Source organism: Diospyros lotus, chromosome 11 (assembly GCF_014633365.1).
Source record: "Diospyros lotus cultivar Yz01 chromosome 11, ASM1463336v1, whole genome shotgun sequence".
Lineage (NCBI taxonomy): Eukaryota > Viridiplantae > Streptophyta > Magnoliopsida > Ericales > Ebenaceae > Diospyros > Diospyros lotus.
Genome location: NC_068348.1, coordinates 31,889,443 through 31,904,664, shown reverse-complemented (window position 1 = coordinate 31,904,664; position 15,222 = coordinate 31,889,443). Strand labels below are relative to the sequence as shown.

Sequence of the window (15,222 nt, the reverse complement as noted above, 5' to 3'; positions counted from 1 at the left end):
TTATAGAAATGACTTATATATCTGAGCTCATGGCTTGTAAGATTTATCAGTCAGACGCCTTCATTGCTTTACCATGAGGTTTTAGAACACTTGAAGAAATCTTTTGTATAATCTCCTGGGCCAACAGTAATCTTCATACCAAACCCATTGGACTTTTAAATGTTAACCATTTTTTCGATGGGTTGCTCTCTTTTCTTGATCAGACTGTGGAGCAAAAGTTCATTTCTCTTTCAGCAAGAAAGATTCTGATTTCTGCATCCACCATTGAGGAGCTACTAGAGAAATTACACGCTTATGTTCCACAGCACGATCCTCATGAGCCTCGGATAGACTGGTTTAAGGCAATCAGTAACAAGCGCCAAAGGGGTTCGATTAATTTAGATTTATCACTGTGAAAAGTGCTCTTTGTTAAGATGGCTGAGTAAGGAGTACTTTTTGTACTCTTGAGACGCATCTAATTATTGTACAACTTGCAGGATTTTTCTTGGTTATGTTCTTAAAATAATAATAATAATAATAATAATAATTAATTAATTAAAAAAAAAAACTATGGAATGTTGTTAGGCAAGTATATGATAAGATGGTTGAGTAAAGAGTACTTTTGTACTCTTGAGACGCATTTTGTTTATCTTATGACTTGCAGTGTGAAAATATAAATATATATCTATATGATATGCTCATTTGTTTGTTTGAGTTTTAGCAGTTCACAGTAAATCTATGGACTTATGGAGTTACAGATATTTCTAACAACCCTATTTTATTACTGCAATTCAGGTTGGGGGTGTAAGATCTAGTTATGAATTATCTGGTTCATGTTTAACTGTGAGTTTGTTATTACTTGCTTGTAGTCTTGTGGGAATTGATTATCTTTATCTGCTCTTATTAAAAAAAAAAATTGTGTGTTTTAAATAACGTTATTCCTAAAGCTTTGGAGTAATGCACTGGTTAAGTTTACAATGCGAAACATGAATGCATTGATTTCTTATTTGAAAACGTATATGCATTAGAACAAGTAATTTGCATTCATTGGGTATTCAAAATTTAAGAATTGGTTATCGGTCATAAAGTCAAAGGTAATAGTAATTAGATGATTAGTACACTGTATGATCCCTCAATAGAAGTGGAGACTATTACCTAAGTGAGTGTTTAAGCCTAATAATCGTTAATTCTAAGTGAAATAACACTTACTCTAAATATACTTTATTGTTTATCTTATCTTTTCAATGGCTTCAAAACATCAATTCACTTTGAATGTCTAGTATGATAGCGGATGACTTTAACTGTTTTCAAATTCCGAATTAGATGACTGAGTAACATCGTTTTGTAGAAGCATGATAGGGGGATCAATTTCTTTCATTTTGGGAGGGAAAATCTACAGTAAGGTTTGAAGTTAAAACTTCAAGAGAGTAAGTCTGTGTGTTGGTTATCTTAATTGTCATTCTTGAGATTGTATGACCTTTAACCAAAAATCTGACTTAGAATGCTAAATTAGTTATTCGATTTTATGCATTTAGCTTTCGAATTTGAAATTTTTATATTCATACAGTTATTGTGAATAAATCTTGGCAGGTGTATAGTTTGATTGCTAATGGACTAGCAATGTTTAAGTTGGGGGGTATGATTAGTGGTTAATTTTGTAAAATTTTGTTATAATTATAACCCCTGTTTTGATTTTAAATTGGTTTAATTGAATAGTTATATGTAATATATATATAATATAATATATTATAATAAACATGTAAATATAATATATATATTATAACATAATACATATACTCAATGGAGTGCATGCATAGAGCACCTATATAATATATAAGTATATAATATACCATATAATATATTATATAAATATATATATATAATATATAATTTAATAACACTCAATTGCTTGCTTGTAGGCATGAAGAATGTGGGTTCGGAGACTCAAATTGGATTGAAGAATGAAGAATTCAAACCCAACCCATGAAGAATTCAAACTCAACACATGCCCATTAAATTGAAGGCCCAAGGCCCAACACATGTTTAAGGCCCAACTTGAGCAAACTCATAGAAGACATTATTTGGAGAAAACCCAAGTACTTTTTTTTAATCCTAATAAAGACCAAAAACCCAATTGTAGAAATTTATTTTTTATTTTTATTTATTTATTTATTTTATGAGTGCTTTATTAGGTGTGTGTTTTAGTTAAAGTCCATTTAACTTTAGGTGTGTACTATAGCTAAAATCTATTTAACTTTATGAGTGTTTTATTAGGTGTGTATTTTAGCTAAAATTTATTTAATTTTAGGTGTGTATTATAGCTAAAATCTATTTAACTTTAAATATGTGAGTGCCCATTAGATATAATAATGTCTAGTTGAATAATTAAAATTGTGTGGTTTGTATTGCATCTTGTGGGCTATAAATAGCTCACTTGATTGCATTTGTAAGGGTGATTATTGTTCTTGAATCAAAGATTAATTGTTTTCTTAGATATTCTCTTTGAGAATTGTTCTTGTTCTTTCTTCTTTTTTTTATTGTTTTCTCTTTTGATCTTACTTCCTTTCTTTCTTCTCTTGAATTCTTATGTCATTTATTATTACTTTATCATCCACCGCCTAAATGGCCGGTTAATTTCTGTCTTTAAATTTCTGTAATTTTAATTCTTGTCATTTAAATTATTCACTGCCTAAATGGCCGGTTAGTTTCTACTATTTTAATTCTTGTCATTTAAATTCTGTTATTTAAATTACGTCATTTAAATTCCTATCAATTAACTTTCAAATAAAGATGAGTAGCTAAATCCAATCTTGGGTTAAGGCAAGGACAGTGTCCAACGCCAATGATTCCCAAAGAAAGCTGCGCTTTAAATGAGTAACATTAATTTAAATTTCAGTATGAATGTGTATTAATTATTGAGAAATCATTATGTTTGCATTGGAGCGTAAGCCTAACTTAAAGCTTTCATGACATGTATGGGAGTTACTAGAATTGGAAATGCTATCATACACAAACCCGGATGATTAATTTAGTTGTTTCGTGTATTAATTGTAATCGGATTTATGGTAGTTGCTTAAACTAAAATCCCACTTATCATGTATGGGGATTACTTAAACTAGAACTATCATCATCTCTAATTGCATTTAATAACAAACCCTCATATCTGAAATTAAATTAATGTTGCTAATCTTTTCTGCTAAAATTTGGGAATTAACAGGTTGGTGCTGAAATTGTCTTAACTCAAGCACTATCCAATTTCATACTCTCACATTCAGTATTTATTTCAATTTTTGTCTTGTTTTATTTCCTAGTATATGTTGTCTAAAATATCATAAAAAAAAAACCTTGTTGCCAATTTGTCCAAATACGTGTGCGTGTGTGTGACATTCTTTTTTGCCATAAATAAATCTCTCAATGAACGATCTGTACTCATCCAGAAAATATAAATTTAAATTTGGACTACAACTGCACTCGTACACTAACAAGTATAAACCTCTCACCAAAATAAAGAAAAAATATAAAAGTTTTAATGTGTTTTAATTACAGGGTTAGAGTGTAGCCACACACCCTGCCAGCCACCCATCTCCGCCCACATCGGCAACTTCCTCATCCTCCACCGAGCCCGCCGGTCATCGCCCACCAAACCTAAAATCATCCCCTCAACTCCTACTACAAACAATGTAGCAAATGAGGTTTTTTTTTTTTTTTTTTTTTGCAAATAAACAAGTGCATTTTATGCTCAATCTCGTGATGTTCTACCCTTGTGTTTAGTTTTGATGATGAAAAATAATACCTTATTTTATCCCTAAGTCATGAGTCAAGTCTGGTTTTCAACAAAAATCAATTTCAAATGCTTTGTTAAAATGAACACCAAAAAGATTTATCATTTTCTATATTAGTTGGAGATCTCCTAAAATGATTTTCAAATTATCTTTGAAGTCGTTGGTCAACATAGAGCTAAAATTGTTCTAAGGCAAAAGACCATCTTTAACATATATGTGTTTGATGAAAATCCAATCTTAAGTATGAAGAATCATTTATGTTAATCTCATACTTCAAAATAAGCTTCCATATTTTGAAACGTGCATGAAAGGTTTTGGCTTGAAACTTAATCGTATGAAAAATCATTTAGTTCATGCATCATGTCTTGAAACTCATTTTGATAATGTTTCAATATTTTTTCTAAGTCTGGAAGACTAGCACCTTATAAGGAGACATATATGAAAATGTTTTAGTTTTAGAAAACTAACTCCCGGTAATTCAATAGTTAACATTCATTAGTGATAAAATGATTTTTAACGATTTTTTCAAGAAATAGAAAGTGTATATCTTAGAGGTGGTAAAATCGCAAAATCCTAAGTTCCTACTAAAATCCAAATTCTACTTTTTTATTTTTATGGATTTTGATTTTTTTGATATTTTTATTGAATCCAAATGGGGGGTACTTTCTTATTTACATTTATGTATTAAAGTAAATGGAATGTAAATATGTTGTAATGTTTTCAAAATTCATTCTATTAAAAATCTTCCTCATCTGTCGACTATGCATAAGGATAGTCGACTATGCTTGTTCAGTCTGTCGACTATATCTTGCATCTGTCGACTATTTTTGCATCTATCGACTATTGTGAAAAGATAGTCGACTATGCTATTTCATCTGTCGACTATGTTTATACATGATATTCAAAATTTTCTTTGTAATTTTTTATCTGTCGACTATGTAAAAGGATCTGTCGACTATGAGAAGTTTTGGTTGAAAAATAGTCGACTATGTTTCTCATCTGTCGACTATGCCTAGTTTTATTTGAAGAAATAGTCGACTAACCCATTTGATCTGTCAACTATGTGTTTCACAGAAACTTACAACGGCTAGTTTTTCAATCTCTAACGGCTAGTTTCTCATTCTCCAACGGTCACAAACGGCTTCATTTCTCTTCAATCTTGTGGGAAGCTTATATATACATATCAAGGAGATCAAGAGAAGGTCAATGGACGGGAATGAATTAATTTGAGCTTACTGTTACTCTCGTTTGTATTTATAGTGATTGTGCTTCAATTTTTTCTCTCTTCAAGGCTTTGATTTTAACTTGTATAAATTCATTCAAGCCTTGTTTTTATTGTGAGAGAACTTGTAACTAAGAGTGCCAACTCTTAGCATCTTGTTTACATTTGTATCACTCTTATTTTCCTAGCTTTATGCTAGAAGACTTGCTCGTTATAAAGCAAGTGGCTGTAATTCCTAGCTAGGTGCTAGAGGGCTTGCTTGTATAAGCAAGAGGTTGTAATTCCTAGTCTTGGACTAGAGGACCTACTTGGTTTAAGTAGGGGGTTTTAGTGGATGGTTTGAAAAATCCTTAGTGAGGAGCTAAGGTAGTGGATTAGGCTTGGTTAAGCCGAACCACTATAAATCCTTGTGTTTTCTTATTCTTGTGTTCTTTGATATATTTATCTTTCCAAACATTTCTTTATTCCTCACTCGGTTCTCATATTTATCTTTGTTCATTTGTCATTTTTATGGTTTACGTTTTAAAACTCTAAAACCTCAATCTGTATCAAAAAGTTTTTATTTTAAGTTCTATCAATTAAATTTTTAAAATAACCAATTCACCCCCCCTCTTGGTGTGTGCCATAGCACCTCCTGTTCTAACATCTCGTTCATATTTCCCTTTTTTTTTCTTTTTTACAAATAAATGAGTGCATTTTATGCTTAATCTCATTCATATTCCCCTTATTTCCTTAAACCTTATTTAGGACTAGAAGTAGAGGGAATAATCTCAAGAATGGTACAACATTCACCACTCATGCCAATCACATCATCCACAAAAATTTTTAAGACATGTACTTCAATGTTACCATGATACAAATGTGCATAATCCAATTTAATGAGATATTGCTCAACTTTAACTCAAGAATCACACCAAAAGATAAATCACACAAGAGTTCATCATGTTTCCATAAAAATAACAAACTTGAAGGGTACCAAATTTGCATACTCACTCTCAAACTCGATCAACCATGATAAAATCCACTTATGCAGCAAGTTATCTCAACTAAAACATGCTTGAATCCTCATTCTTAATCAATCACAACTTATAGCAAATATGACCTCCAAAATTCTCGGGAGAAAGAATTATCCAAGACACACAAAACACACTAAAAATGACACATGAAAATTGAAAAGATCACCCATGAAAACGAAACCTAAGTCCTCCCCCCTCCCCCCCCCCCCCCCCCCCCACACACACACACACTAAAACCTTACATTGTCCCTAATTTAAGCTTGTCATGTAAAGAAGAGCAAAACTAAACACATATGGGTTAAAAACACAAAGAAGAAAGATCATGGTTCTTAAACCACACTTGGGTTGTCTCCCAAGATGCGCATTTAGTTAATGTCATTTGCCCGACGTTACAGCTTTCCTCAATCTGTGTAAACTGGATCTCTCAATTGCACTTCATCCGTAGTTTGCTCTTAAAAACCTTCATGAAATGGCTTAAGCCTATATGTGTCCAACCAAGCCTACATCCTCAGAGGTAATAATTATGCTATTGAATTATGATTGTTTTTATGTAATTCATACTTGTTTAAAATATAATAGTTGCTATGTTTGAATGGGAGAAATGATTTATGGTTGTGAGACTTTTTGTTTGCAGCCTATGCCAAAACCTAACAGAAAAAAATGAAGCATAAAAAGAACAAGTGATACTACCGTTACTGAGGAGTTGCGAACAGAATTGAGAAATCAGAAGTCATCTAAGAAGAAAGAAAGGCGACAGATTGGAATGGGACTATTCATTTCTGAAAGTAGAGCTATGATTGAAAATGTAAATACTTGCATGTGAGTTGAATTCATCTTGGATATAGATTTTGAAAGTGTTTCGAATGGTAATTTAATTATGTGTTTATGTTTTTCAACCTTGTCAACCTTCAATGAGGATATGTAAGCTTCCTCCAAAGAGGCAAAACTCTGTTGGTCCATCTTCTACTACAAGAGGCTCAACTTCTACAACGACTACCAACCAACCCTAACAGTCTCAATGAAAATGACAAGCTTCATGTTGTTTTGTGGTGTTCATGTTATTTTGTGGTGACCAAGTACTGCAACTTGTGTCTCTTTCTGAGCTAGACAATGCTCTATTAGGTGTTGTTATGTTAGGAACAACTTGTCTCTCTCAGGTGACCAAGTATTGCAACTTATCTCTAACAATTGGCCATATTCTTATGTCCTTATTCAGGTGTTAAGCAAATTACAAGTCCAAAAATATGTGACTATTTTGGCTTCTTCTATCATTGTTTGACTGGTAAAATAATGGTCATGCATAATAGAAGTATGTTTATGCTTCAACATCTTGTTGTAAATAATGTGCAAATAATTGGATGGTTTATGTATATAATGTTCTTCTGTGAGTGAGGATCCAAAATACAAAGAAATATATATTAGATGTTTTCATTAGATGATAAAATTGAAGGCCTAAACAAAGATTGATTGTTGCAAAAAATTCAGAGACAACCACCACAAAATTATCTTACATAGACATTTCTACAAACACCTAGTGTCCACACTAAGTATTGATCATTTGCATAAAACAACACATAACACGACCACACATATAACAAATGCCCACTTCAATAGCTTAATCTCCCTCTTCATACCATCTTCAAAATTGTTACTTTTCATCTTCATGTCCTCCAAAACCACCTTGATCAACACAATGTCTCTAAGTGTTTCATACAAAATTTGAATCATGTTGCTTGAAGTATGCCCCTCTTCAGACGTTAATTCAGAAAATACTTCATCAACCCACATAAAATAATTACACTGACAACCCTAGTAACATAAAAAAAATAAAAAATAAAAGGTATTATATTTTTGAACTTTTTTTTCACACTAAAATAGTTAAATTGGAAATCACTCACCTGAATTTTGGCACACCCAAAGAACTTTCGATTTGGGTTTTTCTCAATTTGTGATGTCTTCACAGCTACCTTCATTTTGCAGTCACATTTCCCATCAAAATCCCGTCTAACATACTGTGAAGATGAAGATGATTTATCATGTCTCCTCATTCTTCACGAAGCCCACAAGATTGGTTGAAGATGGAGGAAGAAGACAAGTTGCACAGACAATAATAGCCATGGCTATTGCGACGATGGTCTGAGAGATGATGACAAGAGTGACGACAACGGTTGATTGCGGAGATGTCGACAACGATGGCTATTTCAATGGTCGTCGATGAGTGGGTTCCTCTGGTGAGATCGACGTGGGGTAGGGGTGGGTCATGAGTGCGGGGACGAGTTAGTTCATTAGGGTTTGTTGTTTTCTTTTATTTTAATAAAAAAATACATTAAAACGTGGATACTATGAGTGATGTGTCAGTGACGTGACAGCGTGACGAAGCAAAGTTAACGCCTCAATTAACGTCGGTTAAGGCAAGAACTAAAAGTGTATAAAATTATTTTGTCTAGGAATGAATCGTGAGCACAATTTAGTTGATATCCTTAAAGCCATTTTTTTTATTAGTTCATGAACTAAAAAATACATTAAGCCTTAAATATATTGAGTTCAATGTGACACTCAGGTCAACCAAACTCTCTCTCTCTCTCTCTCTCTCTCTCTTTATATATATATATATATAAAAGATTGTCTAAATTTTAGTTTGGAAAAAAATATTCAAAATTAAACCCTAATCGATCCACTCTTTGGTTTAAGATTCTTAAATATTCTAGTTTTGGTCCCATACGGTTTAAGGTCAAACTAAATTAAATGAACACTCATAGTAATCGTGTACATACGTACAAGAAAAATAAAATTAAAAAAAAAGTTAATACATTTAGCTGTTAAAATATAATAGTCTAGATAGTGATATATGGAAGGAAAATTGTAGTCATTATACAACAATGGCTTTGGGGAGGATAATCCAATCACTACAAGAATTTCGGGATTTAGCGACGGAATATTTCCGTCGCTAAATCCAAAAATCTGTCGCAAAATGTCTTTAGCGACTGACATTTTCCGTCGCTAATTGTTTTTTGCGACGGATCCGTCGCTATATTAGCGACGTCTTAGCGACGGAAATATTTCTGTCGCTAAGTTTATTTTTTAAAAAATTGCGACGGAAAATTCCGTCGCAATATTTTAAAAAAAATAATAAAAAAATTCTTATTTTTTTATTAGCGACGGAATATTCCGTCGCTAACAAAAAATAAGAATTTTTTTTTTTTAAAAGTGCGACGGAAATATTCCATCGCAATTTTTTAAAAAAAATGATAAATTCTTTTTTTTATTAGCGACAGAATATTCTGTCGCTATTATTTTAAAAAATAAAATATTTAAAATATAGCGACGGAATATTCCGTCACTAATAAAAAAAGAATTTTTTATTTATTTTAAAATATTGCGACGAAAAATTCCGCTGCAATTTTTTTTAAAAAATAAGAAATTCTTTTTTTTATTAGCGACGGAATATTCCATTGCTAATAAAAAAATAAGATTTTTTTATTTTTTTTAAAAATATTGCGACAAAAAATTCCATCACAATTTTTTAAAAAAATAAGAAATTCTTTTTTATTAGCGACGGAATATTCCATCGCTATATTTTAGAATTTTTTTATTAGAATAATTTCTGAGAAGGAATTTATAATATTTTAAATTTTTTTACTAAATTAATTATAGCGACGAAAAATTTTCGTCGCTATTAGTTTAGAAGTTTTTATTCAATTAATATAGCGACGGAATTTTTCGTCGCTAGTAGTTTTAGAATTTTTTTTAAATTAATTATAGCAACGGAAAATTCCGTCGCTATGAATTTTTTTGAATTTTTATTCAATTAATTATAGCGACGGAAAATTCCGTCGCTATAAGTTTAAGAATTTTTATTAAATTAATTATAGCGACAGAATTTTCCATCATTGAAGTAAATTAAAAAAATTAAAAAAATATATTAAAAATTTATTGCGACGGAATAATTCTGTCACAATCTATTAATTTTTTAAAAAAATTTTAGCGACAATTTATTTCCGTCGCTAAAAGTTATATATTTTTTAATTTTATTTTAATTTATTTTTTAATTTTAAAATTTATTTATAATTATTTATTAAACAAATTATATAAAAATTTTAAAATTTATATTTATAATATAAAAATTAATATTCAAACAAGATACTAATAATTGTCTATTACATGCTAATATACATTATGTATATTTAACCTCATACCCCTTATTTAATATTTTGTTTAAAAATAATAAATTTCTTCTAATATATAAAATATTGGGATCCACAATCATTTCAAGAAGTCAAAAAAATATCATTTTTTACACATTATGTATATTTATATGTGTATATATATATGCATTTTATATGTTTTTATAATATATATATATATATATATGTTTGTAAGAAGAAAGTTATGGCAAAGATAATCGTGAAAGGGGTATGAGGTTAAATTTTCAAGTCAATTTAACTTATGTACTTTAACATTTTCTTCATGCGGTAATTCAAACTTTTCATTATTTTAATTACACCTCTGAACCTATATTTTTGACTCAATTTAATTCTTGTACTTTCAAGGGTTAAATTGATTTAAAAATTAGGTTCATGGATATAATTAAAATAAAAAAATTAAATAATTACACAAAAAACATAAAAATATAAGAATAAAAATATGGATTTAGCCTCAATAGTAATAGATTTATAGTTGGGTTCTCCTTTACTTATAATTTGCGTTGTGGATGAGTTTAACATCCTAAGTTTGAGTTTTTTAAATTTTAATTATTTTTTTAATATTAAATCTTAACTATTATAATTTTATTTACTTAAAAAAATAATATTAAATTTAAAATCTTTTTCCCAATTTGGTTTATAATTTTGAGTCTTATAAACCAATCTTTAAATATGAATTTGTTTGAGCAGGAGTACACGTGGCTTATCCGAAGGGGTCCTTCCAAAGGACTCTTCCCCAGCAGCTTCTGACCTTCTCCGCAATGCTTGGCCTTATTCCTTTCGATTATTGGGGCACAACAAATTTGTTTGAGAGGGAAGAGGGAAGAGGATATGGACATATTTATCAAAATTAAAAAGGTTGGTTTGCTACCAACAATGACTTTTACAAAGTCGTTTGTTAAAAGTGATTTTCATGACAATAAAAATTTTATAACAATACAAAATGAGCACTAAGGGCCTGTTTGATTGGCCATATATTTCATAAAAAATGGTTATTTTTTTACCCAAATTTTTAATTTTTGAGGTGTTTGATGGACTAAATTTTTTATGAAAAATATTTTTTAAGTTATGGTCACGTGATGCTCTTTCCCACTTTTACTGAAAAAGAAATTCCCATGGGGGGAGGAGAGAGAGAAATTGTTTTCTAGGCAATTGCACTCTCACTCCCGACTTTCTTTCATCTTCTTGTTTTGATGTCCGACTTCTCCTAAGATCTAAAAAGAGATCTACAACGAGAAAGCGACCAACGATCAAATGAGAGACAGCAACGGACTGAGCGAAAGAGAAGGCAAGCGAACAAGAGGCAACAAAAGAGTGAGCGAGAGAAAGGCAGCAAGTGAGGGCGACGATGAGCGGCAAACGAGTGAGCGACGATAGTGGTAGCGGCAACCAGTGACGACGGTGATGGCAGTGGCAGCCGGTGATGATGGCTCCTTCATTCTCTTACTGGGTGTGTATGTATATTTAAAAAAATATAATAATTTCTAAGCAAAAAATTAAGCCAATCAAACATCTTCAATTGATATTTTTTGTGGAATTTAATTCTAGACAATTCAATTGTCTAGAAAATATTTTTTTTCTATACAAATTTCATGCTTGCAATCAAACGCACCCTAAGAGTGCACAAGAAATATCAATCGGGTCAAGTGACATATGCTTAGCATTTTTTAAGAAAAATAACAAAAAAAAAAAAACTATTATGTTTGAAAAAACTAAAGGATCCAGAACCAAATTTAAAAGAAAAACCAGCTACATCAAGTTTCTGTAATGAAACTAAGTTTCGACTAAATGTAAGAACATAAAGAGTTTCTAATAAATCTAAATAATGTCTGGTATCCAGAATCAAACGATAAGTGCCAACGCCTTCAATGAGAGCTTTACTTTTATTCTCCATGAACACGAAACTTTTATTTGGCCTTGTGGTTTGGATCGTAAGGAACCCCTTTCTTTTCGAACCAAGCTTTACGTTTCAGGCAGTCTTTCTTCATGTGTCCACTTTTCTTACAAAAGTGACACTTAACAGCCATAGGTTCTTTATGAGCGTCTTTCGAATAATCATTCGGCTTACGAGGACCTTTTTTCTTGCTCTTGCCACTTCTCTTCTTGAAATTGTTATCAGCTTCTTAATACTTCAGAAAATGAACGGAATGAGCTCTTTGGTTCTTTAGCCTTGTCTCCTCCTGAATGAGCATACTGGTTAATTCATTGACGTTCCACTTATCCTTTATAGTGTTATAGTTCATTTGAAATGGCCCATATTGCTCTAGAGGTAAGGAATTGAGAATAAATTGTACCAAGAAATACTCATCCACGGTCATTCCTAGGGTCTTTAATTGCGCTGCTAAGGTGGTCATTTCCAGAATGTGCTCATGCATGGTATGAGAATCATCATATTTCATGGTGGTCAAAGAACTCATTAATGTACTGGCCAGAGACTTATCAGCAGTCTGGGAACGCCCTTCCACGAACTTCATAAGTTCCTTAGCATTTTCAGTTTTGGGAAGCGCTGACTTAATGTTGTTTGCAATAGTCATCCGCATAAACATAAGGCACAATATGTTTGATCTCTCCCATACTTTATAGAATTCCCTCTGCTCATCGGTGCTTTTGTCGGTGAGATCAGCTGGTTTCTCGATTTTGAGTGTTAAATTAAGATTTAGAACACTTAAGTGAAACTAAACTTGTTCACTCTAGTTGGAGAAATTTAATCCGTTGAAAAATAGTACAGATGATGCTTGCGAATGTATTGAAACAGGCACAGATACTGCAAAAGAAATTTTAAATACTCAACATTAATGCATAAAAAAAATTCACGTAATTTCAGATTCAGATATTAATCATAAGGCACATCATAGTTCTCCTTTGGGCGATACTAAGATGTACAAAATAAAACAATAATTGATAATTAAATATGCACCAATTAAATCTATTTGCTATCTTTGGATATGCAAAATAAAATTAACAGAACACAATAATTATCACATTTATGTTTGACAATTATAAGGACAAATAATTAACCTTTGGGTTAATCCCCAATAGTCTTATAATGCAAACTTCAATTTAACCACAAACGAATATCAAACAAAAACTTTAATGTCATCAACTATAATGTTTATAGGAAAATTGAAAAAATAATTTATAGCTCAAAATTTATTTACTTTACAAAATTTGGCCACTTTGGTGACTAACAAATTTTTCTTAATATAAATTTAAGCTATAAATATTTATTTCATTTATTATATATACACACACACCATAATTATATATATATAAATAAATCCAATTATGGATCTATTAATTTATAATTTGAAATTTATTTACTTTACAAAATTTGGTCACTTTGGTGACTAACAAATTTTTCTTAATATAAATTTTAAATTATAAATATCATAATTCCCATTTTTTTTTAATGGGAAAAACTGTAATTGGGTCTGGGTCTGGATCGCATTAATGGATCCAGATCCGTATGACCCGCATGATGGACCCATGATGGGCCTTGGATTTGACCCAGTGGGTGACCCAGCAAGCTTAATGGGTCACCCACCTTCTTCCTTAATGGCCTAGGGTTTTAAACCCTTTGCCTTTAGCCGCTGCCGCCTCATTTTATCTCCATCATTCACGGCGACTTTTTCGCACCATAAGCCTCGGCTACTAATGGCAAAGATTAATGGCCATGGCCGAGCATAAATCCATGGCTAAGCGAGTAAGATGTGAGAACAAAACCCATAGCCATGGAGAAAAGCAAAGGATCGTACGACGACTGTTATAGCGGAAGAAAGATCGCGGAAAGATCTTTTAGCTGATGAAACAATAAGGCCATTAATTGAAATCTGTCATGGCAATAGAAACCCATGACTGAAATCAGCCATGGCATAACTTAAACCAACGACCATGGCTGAACATAAAGCCATGGTCGGTGAACAGTGGCTATTATGTCGAACAGAAGACGGAGAGGCCGTAAGCCTCCACTGTTATGAATCCATAAACCTCGGCCACTAATGGCCAAGATTAGCAGCCACCACTGTTATGCAACCATGACATTGCAAGTTCTGTCGCCCACTGTTATTTCACATCTTAATCCATTACATGCAATAGTATATTATATATATGCATTGAAAGATTGCTTGGGGTGAAAAGATAATAACAGCCACAGAGAAACTTTATGCCACTGTCCAAGCTTTTCTTTTAATTTAATATATCAGCATGGTTCATGAATGTACATAAATTAATGTCATTATTTGTACGTATATGCTTGGATTATACAAATACAAATATTCAATAAATTTTTACAAAAAATATATGAGTTTTATAAAATGTAGGCTTTGATACCACATGTAAGTTGAATTATAATATTATATAATAAACATGATATATAATTACCTATTATGCTCATAATCGTAAAACTCATATAAATCACATAAACTATAATTAAATGCGTACTTGAATCCATAATAGGATATACCATAATGAGAAATGACAGCTGATGACGAAATACCGAAATCTGATTTCTCCCCCTTGACCTCAACCGTAATGATGGAATAATATAACTGTGATAGCTTTGATTCTGTTGGGTAGAGAGAGGACCAAACCCCTATTTATAATAGTAGAAGTAGTCTCTCATCAAGACTCTTAGGAGTTATCATTAACATCTTCTAAACTAAATAGAATTAGAAATGACCATTATCTTATTAAATCCTTATATTTATCTTATCAGATTAATACAATTATATCTGATAATGAACTTGATTTCTCATCAGATAATTACTATAATATCTGTAGAGATATTTACATAATTATTATGTGAGCCACAAGATAATTCTTACATATATACATTAGATAAAAATAAATTTAAAAATAAGCTTAGTAAACATCATGATTCTTTTGACAATTCTAGCTTTACTTATTTCCGTGTCACATATTGTTACTTGTTGAAGAAAAATATAACCTAAAAAAAGTTTAATGGGAAGAAGATGTCAAGAAGAGACATTGTTAGACATAATTACGAAAATTTTTGTATAATG

The 15,222-nt window shown here is 31.3% G+C and overlaps 1 protein-coding gene across 1 annotated transcript; it reads right to left on the bottom strand.

Annotated features, from left to right (window-relative positions):
* Positions 1-12,324: 12,324 nt before the first annotated feature.
* Positions 12,325-12,735, bottom strand: LOC127812847 (uncharacterized). The gene has a single exon (XM_052353374.1). It carries the CDS (start codon positions 12,733-12,735, stop codon positions 12,325-12,327), a length of 411 nt encoding a protein of 136 aa, XP_052209334.1.
* Between the last annotated feature and the right edge of the window lie 2,487 nt (positions 12,736-15,222).